Source organism: Alexandromys fortis, unplaced genomic scaffold (assembly GCF_014885135.2).
Source record: "Alexandromys fortis isolate MF-2015 unplaced genomic scaffold, M_Fortis_MF-2015_v1.1 scaffold_15, whole genome shotgun sequence".
In the NCBI taxonomy this organism is placed as follows: domain Eukaryota; kingdom Metazoa; phylum Chordata; class Mammalia; order Rodentia; family Cricetidae; genus Alexandromys; species Alexandromys fortis.
Genome location: NW_026067911.1, coordinates 5669579 through 5685609, shown reverse-complemented (window position 1 = coordinate 5685609; position 16031 = coordinate 5669579). Strand labels below are relative to the sequence as shown.

At 47.9% G+C, this 16031-nt stretch overlaps 3 protein-coding genes across 3 annotated transcripts in view; 2 read left to right on the top strand and 1 right to left on the bottom strand.

Moving 5' to 3' along the window:
* The first annotated feature begins 3585 nt into the window (after positions 1–3585).
* On the top strand, positions 3586–7570 carry LOC126499207 (ral guanine nucleotide dissociation stimulator-like). The gene is made up of 5 exons (XM_050138325.1): positions 3586–3624; positions 3771–4156; positions 4710–4757; positions 5206–5406; positions 6080–7570. The coding sequence occupies exons 1-4, from the start codon at positions 3586–3588 to the stop codon at positions 5393–5395; spliced, it is 663 nt and encodes a 220-aa protein (XP_049994282.1). The 3' UTR covers positions 5396–5406; positions 6080–7570.
* Positions 7571–10353: 2783 nt separating this feature from the next.
* The window catches only part of Lrriq4 (leucine rich repeats and IQ motif containing 4), a 19706-nt gene continuing 14028 nt past the window's right edge, over positions 10354–16031 (bottom strand). The window contains exon 6 of the mRNA XM_050138324.1: positions 10354–11231. Within this exon, the coding sequence (XP_049994281.1) occupies positions 11082–11231 (150 nt within the window). The 3' untranslated portion in view covers positions 10354–11081. The remainder of the gene's footprint in view (positions 11232–16031) is intronic.
* LOC126499189 (DNA fragmentation factor subunit alpha-like) lies at positions 14485–16025 on the top strand (the record flags this gene model as incomplete). The annotated part of the gene is made up of 1 exon (XM_050138301.1): positions 14485–16025. A coding segment is annotated over exon 1 (714 nt), but the record flags the coding sequence as incomplete, so codon positions are not given.

The window sequence follows — 16031 nt, the reverse complement described above, 5'->3', positions numbered from 1 at the left end:
CTGATATGGTAGCAATCTTTCCAGCTGTACAAAGGAGACACAGATCATTTCGCCATCATTTCAAAACCTCCCAAGGTAGAGTCGTTAATAATTAATAACAAAATAAAACATCAGAAACACACGAATTACAACTATATGTTGTAAAATTCCGGCTGATTGAGAATGGAAGATGAGGCCCCAGGACCGTCCCCCTAACCCCCTTCCTCCCCATCACACTGATCTCAAGATACTGCTCGACCATGGGCGACCAGGTTGCTGAGCTGGGTCAACTGTCACCCAGCAATCAACGCTGTCCGCCCTGTCAGCGCTGACTGTACAGAGAGCATCTGACAACCAGTCCAGTTCAGACTTGTTCCCGAGTGACACCAGTCATTATTTTTATCTCACGATGTTACAGTTTAACTAACTCACTAATGATTAAGACAGTTTTAAAGACCGAGCAAGCCCCACTAGCTGAATGGCGAGCGCACTTTAGTTTACAGGCGAAGGATGTCTGCTCCCCGCTGTGAGCTAATAACACGATCTAATTAACAGCCCTTGGAGAAAGTGTCCTGTCAGCGGGAGCCCAGAGGTTGTTTTCCTAATACCCTAAGAGGAGCTCCATGGGCCCTCCTCTGTTTCATCAAATAAGTAACTGGGGCTATCCATCTTCCGATTCCTTAATGCTAAAAGTGATTTAGTTCCTAACTCAAAGCACACCCAGCACCTTCCTCACGAGCGCTTTCCTGAACGGGCATGTGCCGTGCCGCTTCGAGCGCACAGCCCCATCTTCTTTACTCACCTCCAGTTCTGTCCTGAAAAGCGTATCCACCTCACACAAGGCCTTCATTTCTTTATTAACCAATGGTATTCTCAGTATACAGAGGGGAATGCCACATGACTCAACTATGTTCATAGCAGCATTGTTTGCCATAGTCAGAATCTGGAAACAACCTAAATGTTTCTCGACCGGAGAATGGATAAGGAAAATATGGTACATTTACACAATGAAGTACTACACAGCAGAAAAAAATAACAACATCTTAAAATTTGCAGACAAATGGATGGAGCCAGCAAACATCATATTGAGTGAGGTAACCCAGACCCAGAAAGACAATTATCACATGTACTCACTCATAAGTGGCTTTTAGATATAAAGCAAAAAAAACCAGCTTACAATTCACAATCCCAGAGAACCTAGACAACAATGAGGACCCTAAGAGAGACATACATGGACTAATCTACATGCGAAGTAGAAAAAGACAGGATCTCCTGAGTGAATTGAGAGTATGGAGACCATCTAGACAGGATGGCCTGCTTCCTTCTGAGACCCAACACAATGAGTGCCTGGGAGTTCACCAGGTAAACATAGTCTCATGAGTGAGTCCCGTGAGCATGGCCTAAGGAACCCTCAGTGGAGCCAGGCCGAAAGTGATGCCTCGTGGAAGTGTGAACAATAATCTCACAATAACAGTAACAATAATTTCCTTAGTCACTCCGCTGTTGAGTGGTTTGTTATGCAGAATTGACAACCAATATACACTAACATGCCCGAGCCTCCCTGTTCTCACCTGTAAAACGAGGAAGAGAACTGCTTCCTCTGAGACAAGGTCAGTTCGGTTCTGACATCAGCGAGGTTCTTCTGACCTCCCTGCAGTGCACAGCAAGGCCCTGGTGCTCAGCTCTGCTGCACGCATGCAGAGCAGGGTCTGAACCATGGGCAAGTGAGGCCCAGTGCCTGACGCTGGGGGCAAAGTGAGGCGCACCCCGCAGCATGAATTAGACAGCATAGTCGTATGAACAACGGCATTCAGGGAGAGGGATGGCAAGTTTGCCACAGGGGTTTGCCTTCAATTCCAGGCGGGGGTGGGGCCTGTCAGCATCCCTGTGTGAGGATGTTGATGAGGCAACATGGTCCACCAATGTGGGGTGGCCTGGGAATACTCTTGAGCCTTGCAAGGAGCCACAGGGCTGCACCAGCTGAAGCCCTGTCCACACCCCTACTGCCCCCTCCTCTAGGGATGTGCCACCGCCTCCTTAGTAAAGGAGAGCTGGCCCGTGCTCTGCCTGCTACGGACAAATGATTACTTTGAACCCTTGTGATTTAAGTACAGAAATAAATTTTCATGTAAATTGTCCAATATTGAACACAAATAGACTACAAAGTCATATGATACTACTGTTTTGTATAAATTCATGTATATATTTGAGATATTATTAACATCGCCCTGACTTCTTTTTTTTACCATTTTTTAAGTTTAAGGTTTATTTAGTTTTACATTTTTTTAAAGATTTATTTACCTATTATGAATAGATATCCAGACTGCATGTATGTCTGCATGCCAGACCAGAAGAGGGCACCAGATCTCATTCCGGATGGGTGTGAGGAACCATGGGGTTGGTGGGAATTGAACTCAAGACCTATAGAAGAGCAGCCAGTGCGCTTAACCACTGAGCAATCTCGCCTACCCACACCTCAGACTTGTACTTAAAAACATCCCACTGCACTTTCCCCTGGCATTCTCACCGGCTGTGTCCCGTTCCTCCACACGGGGGCAGTAGTGAAGGTCAGCAGTCAGTGGGGAAGATGGGAAGTGGGGAGGAGCTGCTGAAGGCTCCCGGCCTCCTGGCTGGATCTTTCCTCAGTGTCTTTCCCTGCACCACTTCCCGTGCTGGCAAATTTTCAGAATAAAGGAGGAGACATTGGTGATGCCTAGGTGCAGAGACCTGAAGGAGTCTGTAACATAAATAAAAAATAATAATAATAATAATAATAATAATTTTTTTTCAAAAAAGCACACGATTATAATTAACTATACAAGTGCCTCACTCTTGACCCTGGTTGTGGTGCATGCTTTCATTCCCAGTACTCAGGAAGCAGAAACAGGTGGGTCTCTGGGAGTTCCAGGCCGGCCTGGTCTATAGAGTGAGTTCCAGGACAGCCATGGCTATACAAAGAAATCCTGTCTCAAAACAAAACAATACAAACAATTTAAAAAAAAAATGCTAAAAAAAGTCCCACTCTAGATGCTCATGAAAACCCAACAAACAGATGATGTGTGTTCATATTTCACAGAGAACACACACAAAGTAGCCTAGAAGCGAGGCAACATGGCAAGGGTTTAAGGTGTGCTGGGGCAATTAGGGTTGGGTTTAGAATTCCAGATGCAGGTCAACAACAGGAGCTCAGATTGTAAAGCCGAGGTGCTGCCTGTAGCCAGACATTCCTAGGAGCAGTGAAATAGGAAGCACCTTTGTATCTTTCTGTGTCAAGTAGTGCACGTGGGAGGAGGGAGGGGGTCTAAGAGACTTTTGGGAAAGCCCTGTGTGAGGAGACTCAGGCATGGGGACCCCAGGAGTGACCTCACTTCCTTAACAGTGACATCACATTGCAGAAACCTACAACCAGGCAGCCAACTGCTTACAGACAGCCCAGAAGGCTCACTTGTCTTGAGACAAGACTGAAGATTCGTAATGGATTCTTGTTGCTGGTGGAGTTGCTGCTGCGTGAGTAATGGCAGGAAGAAAAAAAGAAGCCATGGCCTAGGAGGTGCCTGGAGACGCCTGGTTCGCTCTTGGCACCAGCACCTCTGGCCATTCGGCCAGATGAGACGGGGCAGCGAGAGCCAGACCACTGTAGGCCAGGTAACCACTTTGAAATCTCGGTTTTCCTAAATTTCACTCTTGGTGTTTGGCAGAGTGAAGGGGTCAGGAAAACGTGGAATGATAATAACCGATCATGAACTGCAGTCCTGTGCCAGTTTGAACCACCCACCCTGATCTCTCCTCAGGTGGCAGAGGACCAGCGGGAATCAGTCCCCAGGAACCCGACTGAGTGGGTCCTTGGGGACCCGATGGGCTCCACCCCGGAGGATCAAGGAGACCAGCTGGACTCGGTCCCCGGGGACCCGGTGCGCTCCACCCCTGAGGACCAAGAGGACCAGATGGAATCCATCTGCAGGGACCCAGTAGACTCCGCCCCACAGGACCAGCTGCAGGACCAGAAGGACTCATTCCCCGGGGACCCTAAGATCTTAGACTTCGGGGATCTGGAGGAAGTGGTCGAAGACCTGATCACTTCCCTTCAGAACGGTGACCGCGAGTATCTCATGGCCTTCCTGAGCAGCTACCCTGCTCATACCACCATTGAGCAGGTGCTGGATGTCATCTTCAGGCGGTGAGTGCCCACTTCCGAGCTCAGAGGCCTCACATCCTCTTGTCGTTTATGGGAAGCCTCTGCCTTTCTCTGAGCCTACCTAGTTGCTAGAGTCTTGTCAGAAGCCAGCAGCATGTAGTCAGACATTACTACCTCCAGGTTGGACCCTAGGGACTGCTGTGACCCTAATGAGTGTGAGTGTGGGTGTCCTCTGCACCTTCAGGAAGCTCTCTATCCTTGGCCAGTTTTTCTGAAGCATTGGTCAAAGCGCTACTCCCATTGTAAACGAGGTTCTAGAATTCATATTGGAGCACCCGCTAGAGATGGGTCTTGAGTGGAGACCCGAGGAGGATAATCCGAGGGAACCTGTGTCCACTGAGATGTCCGGGTAGACATACTGCACAAACATATTTGAAGCACTACAGAATACAGGTGAACTAATAACCTGAGAGCACAGAGAACTTCTAGGCTCTGGACTTTGATTCTGCTCCAGGAGTCAGCAGGCCCCCCGAGATGTCTTTTAGGTAGGGAACTGGGACTCCACAGGTAACATTTCCTTCCTGGTCTCCTCCAGGTATGCACGCTTCCGCCCCGGCTGCCAGGAGGATGAGCGGCTCAAGAAGTAAGTGAGCTTTACAACATGAGAGAGAAAGGCCTTGGCTCTGCAGGGTGGGCTCCCTTGGGTACCAAGGGTGAGGGATGGCCGATGCTTGGGGCTCACGCTCCACGTTTCTACCACCATACACCATACTGAGGTCTAAGCATTGACTGCATGGGCACGGTCCTTGCCAAGTGGGGCTATGGGGAAAGCCTGTGGCCTCCGGTGGCCCTCTGAGACTCTACTACCCTCATCTCAGTCCATGGCGTGAAGGCTCGCCCAGCTGTGCTCCATTAGAGCCTGAGCATGGGGCGTATGGAGCTCCCTGCTCCCATGGACCTCTCAGCCCTGCTCATTGTATGGCTAAGGGCTGGATAGCCTCTCCTTTGCAGTCTCACATGCACGGAGTCTTGGGCGGGGTGGCAAAGGAAAGTCCAGGCCACTGAGTGCCCTGTCTGTCCCTTTCCACCAGCTCCATCTGCACCCTCCTGGACACTTGGACGAGCGTCTTCCCCGGGGACTTTGCCACAACAGCGGGCATGTGCGCGCTGAAGAAGGTAAAGACGTACCTGATCATCCATTTCCCATACTCGGACGTCCTCATACGTGTGCACGAGCTCCTTACGAGACTGCTCTCAGAAACTGCAGAAGAGAGCGATTAACAACAAGCCAGGTAGGTGCTTGACGCTGTGAGGAGGTCTCAGGACCTGGTCTCAGGTCTCAGGAATGATTGGGGGATTGCCACACCGACTCCAGTGTTGTCTGTGTGACATGACATACGTCATTGTGCCGGTCGGGAGCTGCGTGTCCTATGGGACTAGGCTTCCTGGAGGTTCAATGGCAGACGGCCCGGTATAGGCCGCCTTGAGGCATAGATGGGTTTCTCGATTAGCTGGCTATGCAGGATATGGGCTTTGCATGATCTCTTTTATGATAATGATATTCTTTATATCTACAAGACAAGGATTATCTCTTCAGGAACAGCTCTGGGATAGGGAAGCACAGTATGGGAATGTATAAGACTACAGCAGAACCTTTGCCATACACGGGGGTGTATGATGAGCAAGGGAACAGACGGGTTAATGTTGATGGACAAAGAGCGGTATAAAATATACTTTGAATTTTATGGATAGGCTTGCTAGATCCCGACCCCCACGGTGTCTACTGCATAACAAGGTACAAAAAAGTATATTTCGGCAGGTGCAGAGAGCTGTCAGGCATATTTGGTCACTAGATGAGATAAAGAAAGGGTTAGAAAGAGGAGCTTGGGGAAGGCCCAGATAGCTCCTGGTCTCTTATTTCCTGTGGCGTCTGTGAGTCATCGAGCTAACTGTGTCTGGTTCCAGGGTGACACATCTGGAGACTACGAAAACTCTGCTGCTGCTCTGTGGAGAAGAGGACAACTTGGGGAGCCAGGAGCGCATGGTGCCTCCGCCTCCATCAGCTTCCCTCGGCTACTGCAGGCATGCCCTACCCCTTGTTCCTGACTCATGCGAGCATGCTAATCACCAGATGTGTCACAGATGACAAAGTGGCACGCCCTCCTGATCTCCCTGTTGGCATTAGTGCGGGCCTTAACCCCTGTGTGTGTCTTAGTTATTGTTATTGTCTGTAATCTTTTAAGCGTCTTTTATATTAAGTTAATAAATGTGTGACCTTGACCAGAACATAAGCTGTGAAATTGTGAACTCCTGGAAATGCTGTGAATCAGGCTCAGTGCTTTATCAGACCTACTACATTATGAAGGTCATATCAGGAAGATTAATGACAAATAAACAAACATTCCCTTCCCTCGGAATCCTGTGTGCGGCGACAAAGCTTATCTAACATTGATGCTCTTTTGAAACCTGACATTTGACAGTGGCATTGGTAAAAGCTAAAATTATAGTACATCTTGGAGTACTGAAAATGCAGCCCTGCCTGCAAACCAAATTTCCTAATGGAGCAAGATGAAGGATGGTGAAGGCATGGGGGTAGGGGTTGGGGAGGTGTCTGGGCTGGGCGTGGGGTGGAGTGGCACGCAGGTGCAAATTTGTGCGCGTGTGTGTGGAAGGGTGTGCGTGCGTGCATGTGTGTGTGTGCCTGTGTGTGTGTGTGTGCATGCATACGCGTGTGGGGTGTAGGTGTGTGTGAATGCGTATATGCCTGAGTGTGTGTGTGTGTGTGTGTATGTGTGTGTGTGAGTTTCCGGTGATGAAGAGGAAGGAGGTTTATTTCTTCATCAGCTCACAATCCTGTGTGTTTCTTACTAGCAGAAAAAGTACTTTTTGCACAATCTAAAATTTCAGAGTGCTCGCTTTGACTTTTGCTCTTTGCCCTCTCTCCTGTGAAGTAATAGCACAGACAGTATTTTTAGAAGCATTTATTCAGCTTTCCTAATACTTGCCTTTCAGTTTCCTGCATCGAGGGTGCTTTTCCGTGGAGTTATTTGCTATTTGTACTTACGCTATGTATTCAGGGTTACCTTTCTTCTAAGTAAAATATTAATCTTCCTTCAAAAAATTTAAATAACAGCAATCTTTTTACACCCCTTAGTGCTCTACAAAATCACTAAGGAAACTGTAAAAATTGTGTGTGAGATCATGGAAAGTTGGGTTTCCCCTCCCAAGCTCCACAGGCGCAGATCCACGTTCCACATTACATGCATAAGCTGGGCAACAAAGGCTGACGTACTCAAGAGCCCAGACCTGGGTGTGGTGGCTCACACCTGTAACTCAACACTGAAAGTTGAGATAAAAGGGACAGCTGGGAGTCCCAGGCCAGCCTGGGCTACAGTGTGAACTCTATCACAAAAAGAAAAATAACTCTTTTGGCTTTAAATAAAGATGGAAACACTTTGCCGTGTGTTGTATTTATCCAGTTTGTAACCCTGCCACGAACCGTCTCAGTGGAGCCACTCAGACCGTGGAAGAAGCAGGGTCTTGGTACTCAGGAAGGCACGAGGTTGGCGATGACAGACAAACTCACAAGACAGTGGTTTGAATCTGCTGTGATTTTACTGAATTCAGGTACCTCCGGTCATAGAGGTACCTGATCTAACAATCCAGGACAGATGCTGAGACAACATGTGGCCTTGAGCTTTAAGGAGATGAAGCAGTTGAAAGAGGCCACGGCGGCATAGGGCGCTCAGGCCCCCTTTACTCTTGCCGTTGTAGAATCTCTTGCGGCATTGAATCTTACACCTAGCGATTGGCAGCAGCTATGCCGTGCAGTTCTATCGGGAGAAGATTACTTATTGTGGAGGGGAGAATATCAAGAAAATTGTTTACAAACAGCTAGGTTAAATGCTCAAGCGGGACTGCCACAGTGCAATCTAGACATGCAAACTGGAGCAGGAGCTTATGCTGACTTGGCTGATCAAATTGTTCTCGATCCTGCCGTATATCTCCAAATGGCTGCTGCTGCTACCAAAGGTTGGAAAGCCCTGCCAAACAGGGCTGCGGGGGATCAGCTGTCCAAAGTTTGACAAGGGCCTTCAGCACCATTTCAGGACTATGTGGATAGGCTATTGCAGTTGGCCTGGAAATTGTTTGGTGATGTGACCACAACTATGCCCAATAGTTAAGCAACTGGCATTTGAGAATGCAAATAAATACTGTAAGGAAGCCTTGTGGCCACAAAGGGTAAAAAGCTTAAATGAATACATTCAGATCTGCCGGGATATTGATGGGCACTTGATTCAGGGCCAGGCGATTGCCGCTGCCAGGGTGAGGACCCCAGACAACTGGGGATAAAACCTACTTTAACTGTGGTACCCTAAACATTAAAAAAAAATGCCCACAGCTCCCTCAGGGAACTACTGCCAGTCCAGGAAAAGTGCCCACAGTGTAAAAGGGGGGGGGGCCATTGGGCAGATGGATATTACATACCTGCCCACCGCAGGGAAACTTAAGTTTGTCCATGTGTCAGTAGACACCTTTTCAGACCTCAAGAGTGCAAAACAGATCAAGTGGGGAAGCGAAGGCCAGGCCTCCTGCATAACTTGCTCCCTCTGCATCTGGCTGGTGACTCCTTTTTTCTACCGAGAGCCCTCTCTGTTCAGAAGTCCCGCCTATACCTCCTGCCTAGCTATTCTTTTATTTATCAGCTTTCTATTAAACCAGTCCAATGACACATTTTCACACAGCATAAAGGAATATTCCAGAAGCGTGTTCCTCACCACCCTCACCTCTTCTGATTCACACCTCTCTCCAGTCCATGAATGGCTCTACCTCCTTCTCTCCTCCACCTTCCCACGCTCTGCTTGCTCACTATAATGCTGTCTGACTGTCTGGTGCCTCTGCACTAGGTTGAGTTCTTGCGCCCACCAGCAGCCACAGGGCATGGTGCAGAGCTGTTGCTGTTGCTGCGTCTCTGGCCCAGGGCTAGAGAACCCCCTGGGACTGACTTTGTAAAGCAAGCATAGTCTTTTGCTTAACTGGAAGCTTAACTGACCAGTGGGCCTGGTCAGTTTGTGTGTGGCCTTTGCTGTTGGGCACGTGGCCTAGGCTTGCAATCTGTTTAAGCACATACACATTACTGAATGGTTATTCATTATGAATAAAAGGTCTCTGTATAAACACAGATGCTTATGAATTCTTGGGGGGTACCCAAGAGGAAGGAACCCACAGAGCACCTCCTTCTAATGCTCTCAAAACCACCTCATCTTAATGACTTTACTTTTGAACAATACTGATCTTAAACATAATTTTTATCACGTTTTAAAATTTACTATTAGGGGAGGCATGTGCATGCCATGGTACGTGTGTGGAGACCAGAGGACAACTTGCTTCATCATGTAGGTCCCGGGGATTGAACTAAGATCGTCAGGCTTGGCAGCAGGGGCCGGAGAGCTCAATTCAGACCATTGAGTCAGGACAATGAAGGCTTGGAAGTGAGGATGAAGGACTAAACGGTGAGCTGCCTGACACCCTCGGCCACACTACGGCCTCCATGACTGGATTCTTCCCCCCCTCCCTTTTTTGTTTCATTTTGGTTTTTGTTTCTTTTGTTTTGTTTGTTTGCTTTGCTTGGTTTGGGGGTTTTCTTTTAAATTTTGTTTTATTTGGGGGGAAGTTGCAAGGACACGTGGAGGGTGAATTCAAAGCGGGGAGATGGGTGGGATCAGATAAATGGTGTGAAATCTGTAGGGAATCAATAAAAGTTTGAAGAATTAAAAAAAAAAAAGTCATTCCTGGAGCTGGTGAAATAAAGGTGCTTGCCACAAGGCCTGTTGACCTGCGTGATATCACAACACCTTCACATGGTGGACAGAGAGAACTGACTGTCCCAAAAGTTGCCCTGTGACCTCCTATGTGCTGTGGCAGACTCATTCACACACACACACACACACACACACACACACACACACACACACAGAAGCACGCACGTTGCGGGAGGTCCTTCTGCTCCTCCAGCCAATAGCCGCTGGGATACCAGCCACTGGGGCGTGGTATCTCTTTTTAAAAAAGCGGCCACTTCCCTCCTCACTGTCTCTTAACTTCCTGCTCCGCTTCTGGCGACTAGACTCCCTTCCTGATTGCGCAGAGGGCTGTTGTCTGGGACGATGATCAGTAAGTTTTTTCCCCTTTAAGTAAATAACCATTCTATTAATCATAATTCCAAACTGGTGTGGGATTGTTTGTGACTTACGCCTTCGCCTTCACACACACGCACGCAGAGTAAATAAATACAATGAGAAGTTTTAGGGAAATTGCAGGTAGATATCATTTGGAGGGAAATGGAGGGTGAGTTAGGATTTGGTGGGAAGTGGCAGTGTAACAGCAAACGGATGTCACAGTGGAGACTTATGAAGAGCAGCGTGTCTGACTACAGCGGTGTTTGTACAAAGCTGTGTGTGACACAATTGCATTGAGCTACACAATGTACACACGTGCACATGTAACTGCTGGAATCTGAGTAAGTGCTGTTGGCTGAACCAACATCAGTGTTCTGCCTTATTTACCCTAGCATTGTGTACTCTCTGTGAAAGGTTCTTGGATCTGTTGTATGTTTCCCTGGAACTTCTTGTAAATACCTGACTTCCCCAAATGCTTTTAAGTAGACAGAAGAATGCAAGGCCCCACATGCTCATCACCTACTTCCGTGGTTGTCGCTAACAGCTGGCCCTGTCTGGCTTCATCTGAACCCATGTCCTCTTTCTCCTCTAGTAAGCTATCTTGAAGCACTTACCAGGCGTTATGTCATGCTTCCCATACACATTTCAGCAAAATTAAGAATCTTTCATTATTGCAGATAACCTTAAGTTGGTGGATAATTTTCCTGCGGCTGTGTCTGGGCTCTAGACACGCGGCCTTCCCGCTCTGTTAACAATCTTCACCTTCATTCATTCATTTCCACAGTTATTTTTTATTTCCTTTTTGCGGGTTTTACTTTGGCAGCAGCCTTTTTCCCTTTCTTATCTTTTGGAGAGTTTTTCCCTTTTCTTCGGGCTCTCAGTAGCTCTTCAAAAGCCCCATATCCTTTCCGCACCATGTTTCCACGCCACCATGCCTGAACCTGAAAACAAGGTGGACCCAAACTCAGTGTTAGTTTGCCACGGTCTGACTGCAGTTTACATAAAGGGTTGGGAGACACCATGGATAAGAACACTTGCTCTGCAAGTGTGAGATCCTGAGTTCAAATCCCCAACATTTTATGTGTTATATGCTTGTAACTCTAGCACTGGACAGGAGAAGCAGGCAGATCCTCAGAGCTCACTGGCCAGCGAGGCTAAAAGAAATGGTATCCTCCAGCTGGGTGAGAGACTGTGTCTTTAGACAATCAGGTAGAGGGCCTGTCAGAGACCAGCTTTGACAAAGATACCACTTACCAGGGTAGGGGATGGGGATCAGTAAAATGGTAAGGACAAAGATGCAAGTGAAAATAAGAAAACAGAAAATACAGGAGGGGGCTGGAGAGATGGCTCAGTGGTTAAGAGCATTACCTGCTCTTCCAAAGGTCATGAGTTCAATTCCTGGCAACCACATGGTGGCTCACAACCATCTGTAATGAGGTCTGGTGCCCTCTTCTGGCCTGCAGACATACATTCAGACAGAATATTGTATACATAATAAATAAATATTAAAAAAAAAAAAAAAAAGAAAATACAGGAGAGAGGACTCCCAGGAGGGAGTTCCAGTGAATAGTGAAATCCCTGCGTTTAATTCCCCACATACTTTTTAAAAAATATTTATTTATTTACTTATTTATTATGTATACAATATTCTGTCTGTGTGTATGCCTGCAGGCCAGAAGAGGGCACCAGACCCCATTACAGATGGTTGCGAGCCACCATGTGGTTGCTGGGAATTGAACTCAGGACCTTTGGAAGAGCAGGCAAATGCTCTTAACCTCTGAGCCATCTCTCCAGCCCCTCCCCACATACTTTTATACCCCAGGGGGAAGAAAACAAAAGACTGCTTTAACGTGGTCCACGGGGCAACTAGAATAGTTACTTGCTTCACTACTTGGAGAAATCAAGTCTTTAGCATTCAGTTGTTTACAGTGAACCCACCCTGGACCAAGTATCCTAAAGGCGACCACTCCCAAGGTCAAACCTCCTATGTCAAAAGAAGGAGCAGAAGTACTGAATTTCCTGACCAATGGTCAGGGTGAAGTGGGCCCTCTTAATGTCAAAAGAACCAAGTAACCACGCCCTAGGTCAGGATGTGTAACCCTGGTTGTCAACAGTTTTGAGCAACCTCAAACTCTCTGATTACAGACAAAGTGAAAGAAAATAGGCTCATATTTTTGGACCTCCACAGGACCATGGATTCTGAAGGTGCAGTGGTGGGAGGGTCACTAGGTGTATGACAGGGGCTTGAGGTAGAGCTTGGCTGACCCAAGCATGCATGAAGTCCTAGGTCTGAGACCCAATGCCACATAAATTGTTTTGGTGGCCATGCTTGATAGAAATATGAGGGTCAGAAGTTCAGGGATCTCCCTGGCTATACACTGAGTTCCAGGCTGGCCTGGGCTACATGAGACCCTGCCTTAAAATAAATAAGGAAATGTCTGACTTCACAAATGCTGAGAGCAGTAAGGGGTGACAGCACAGAGTATGGGCAGTTGAGAAACCTCAAGTGTGCCCTCTGCTCATTCTCAATGAAGGAGCAGAAAAGCAGCCCCCACGGCTCCCCAGACCCTGCTGCTGCCCACCTACGTGAGAGCACCTGTCCTCTCAGGGTGCACTCCACTCAGACCCTCCAACGATTGGCTCCTCATTTCTCGCCAAACAAAAGCAGAAGTCCTCACCATGGCTTCAAGGCTCAATCTGACTTGACCGTACCCTATCATTTCTTGATTCTCTTATCTACTCTTTCCTTGTCATCTGCTCTGGACACTTGGGTCACTCTCTTGGGTACCAAGCTGACCCAGGGCCCCTGCTTCAGCTGTTTGCTCTGCCCCAAGTCCTCTGTCCAGTATTCAGGCGGTGTGCCCTCTCCAGAGCTTGCTCACTTATTGCTGCAGACTGACCTGTGTTCCCCCTTTATGTTGAAGCCCTGCCTGCCCCCAGTGGAATGGACCACACTAGAACCCTAGAACCCAGCCAGGCTGGAGCCTGATGTCAAAGTCCCCATCTCTTTAGGAGAAAGTAAAATCCAGCCCTTTAATCCATCCGTTCTGTGGTATCTGTTATTGCGCCCAAGCCAAGACAGTCATCTTTGCAAAGATGACTGATCACCCAGGCAAATCAACACACACACACACACACACACATACACGAATGGGGAAAGAGAGCGTGGGGAGGAAGGTAAAGAAGAAGAAGGGAAGGAACAATGGGGTGCGAGACACTCCTCAGGTACAGACAGCTGCTGCCAAGCTGGTGACCTGAGTTGGATCCCCAGGATCCACTTGCTGGAAAAAAGAGAACATACCCCTGCAGATTCTTGTCTGACCTCTGCTCTTCTTTTAATTCTTGTTCTTTGATTTTTGATTATATTTGATTATAATATCACATCTTTTCTCCCTTCTCTTTCCTCCCTCCAAACCTGCCCATATATTCTCTTTGCTCTTTTTCAAATTAATGTCTTATTTTTTCCCTAATTGTTGTGACGTGTATATACATACAAATATATATATATGGAGATATTCCTAAACATAACTTGCTCAGTCTGTATAATGTGACCTGTGCGTGTTCAGAGCTGACCGTTTGGTATTAGACTGTTTCTCCCACTCTCTCTGACTCCACTCTCGAGTGTGGCACCCGTGTGCCTTCACACACATCTACCCTCCAGCCCACCCTGAATAAGATTGCTCCTAGCAATCTCAGTTCCCTTTACCTTGATTTTTGCCCCCAAATAACACTCATTTCTTCCTTCTATTTTTTTTTTTTTTTTTTTTTTTTACGGTAAGATCTCACTAGTTATCCCTGACTAACCTGGAGCTGACTGTGTAGCTGGCCTGGAACTATGTAGATTAAACCGGCCGGGGACTCAGAAATCCACTGGCCTCTGCCTCTCAAGAACTGAGATTCATGAACAACCGCAGAGGAAGGCAGAGGCAGGCAGATGGTGTAATCCATATTCAAGAAAGAAAAAAACATAGCACAAACTTTCTGCCTATGAAAAACAGGCTTATCCAAATTTTTATGAATAGATATTGATAATGGTCTTGTAGTGGCATTGAGACTCCACTAGGGACTTTTTTTTTTTTTTTTGAATGTAATTTGTGCTCATCCAGTGCAAACAGGGACAAGGAAAACTATGTGTGTGTGACCCAGGTACCCACACAAGAATTCTTAGTTTTTTTTTTAATATTTATTTATTTATTATGTATACAATATTCTGTTCGCGTGTATGCCTGAAGGCCAGAAGAGGGCACCAGACCTCATTACAGATGGTTGTGAGCCACCATGTGGTTGCTGGGAATTGAACTCAGGACCTTTGGAAGAGCAGGCAATGCTCTTAACCGCTGAGCCATCTCTCCAGCCCTCCACTAGGGACTTTTAAAATAGTGAACTATATTTAAAATGTCAACCATATTTAAACGTCAACATTTAAAATGCCGTGAAAACTGAATTCTTTGTAATTATTTCAGTTTTATGGCAAGAATATTTGGATACCCATTTTTAAAATATGCAAGAAGCCGGGCGGTGGTGGCGCACGCCTTTAATCTCAGCACTCGGGAGGCAGAGGCAGACGGATCTCTGTGAGTTCGAGACCAGCCTGGTCTACAAGAGCTAGTTCCCGGACAGGCTCCAAAACCACAGAGAAACCCTGTCTGGAAAAACCAAAAAAAAAAAAAAAAAATCCCTTCACTGTTGCGCACGCTGCAATAAACCTCGCCACGTGGGTTTTGTTGTGTCTTGCGTCCTCCTTTCGTCTCCCAGAAGAAGAAAAACACTCCCCCCGAGAGCGGAGAAGAAGAACCCTGACACAGACGGAAACATTCCAGAAACCACAGAACTCCAGTAGTGCCCTGAAACGCACGCGATTAGCCAGCACTACATCTCCCGGCGCGCCTTGCTGTCAGGTCACTTGCTGTGGCGAGAACTACATCTCCCGACAGGCCACGGGAGGAGGGGTGCCCGCGACCTGGAAAGCGGCTCTGGACTGTCCACGATTTCCCAGTCTATCAGGTTGCACTTTGAGGAGGATGGCGCTGTCGCGGGGAGCCAGCAACCCGGACCCGGACCCGGACGATATCCGGCCTCTCAAGCCGTGTCTGCTGCGCAGCAACCACAACCTCGATCAGCACAGCGTGGGGGCCTCCTGCCTCGAGGAGCTGAGGCGCAAAGCTTGCGAAGTACTGGCCATTGATGAGTCCCTGACACCAGTCACCCTGGTCCTGGCAGAGGACGGTACAATAGTGGACGATGACGACTACTTCCTTTGTCTCCCTTCCAATACCAAGTTTGTGGCATTGGCCTGTAATGAGAAGTGGACGTATAACAATTCGGATGGAGGAACAGCCTGGGTTTCCCAAGAATCCTTTGATGCCGACGAAACAGACAGCGGAGCCGGGGTGAAGTGGAAGAATGTGGCCAGGCAGCTGAAAGAGGACCTGTCCAGCATCATCCTGCTCTCAGAAGAGGACCTCCAAGTGCTCATTGACATCCCGTGTTCAGAACTGGCTCAGGAGCTTTGCCAAAGCTGTGCCACTGTCCAAAGGCTCCAGGACTCGCTCCAGCGGGTGCTTGACCAGAGAGAGGAGGCCCGCCAGTCCAAGCAGCTCCTAGAACTGTATCTCCGGGCCTTGGAGAAGGAGGGCGCCATCTTCTCCAACCAGGAAGAGCCCAAAGCCGCCCTCGGTGGAGACGTGGATGCGGTGGACACGGGCATCAGCAAAGAGATGGCTTCCGAAGTGGCACTTACA

Coding starts and splice junctions, on each gene's coding strand:
- LOC126499207 (XM_050138325.1), top strand. CDS start 3,586: ATGAGACGGGGCAGCGAGAGCCAGACCACTGTAGGCCAG. Junction 3,625..3,770: donor GCCAGACCACTGTAGGCCAG/GTAACCACTTTG, acceptor ATCTCTCCTCAG/GTGGCAGAGGACCAGCGGGA. Junction 4,157..4,709: donor CTGGATGTCATCTTCAGGCG/GTGAGTGCCCAC, acceptor GGTCTCCTCCAG/GTATGCACGCTTCCGCCCCG.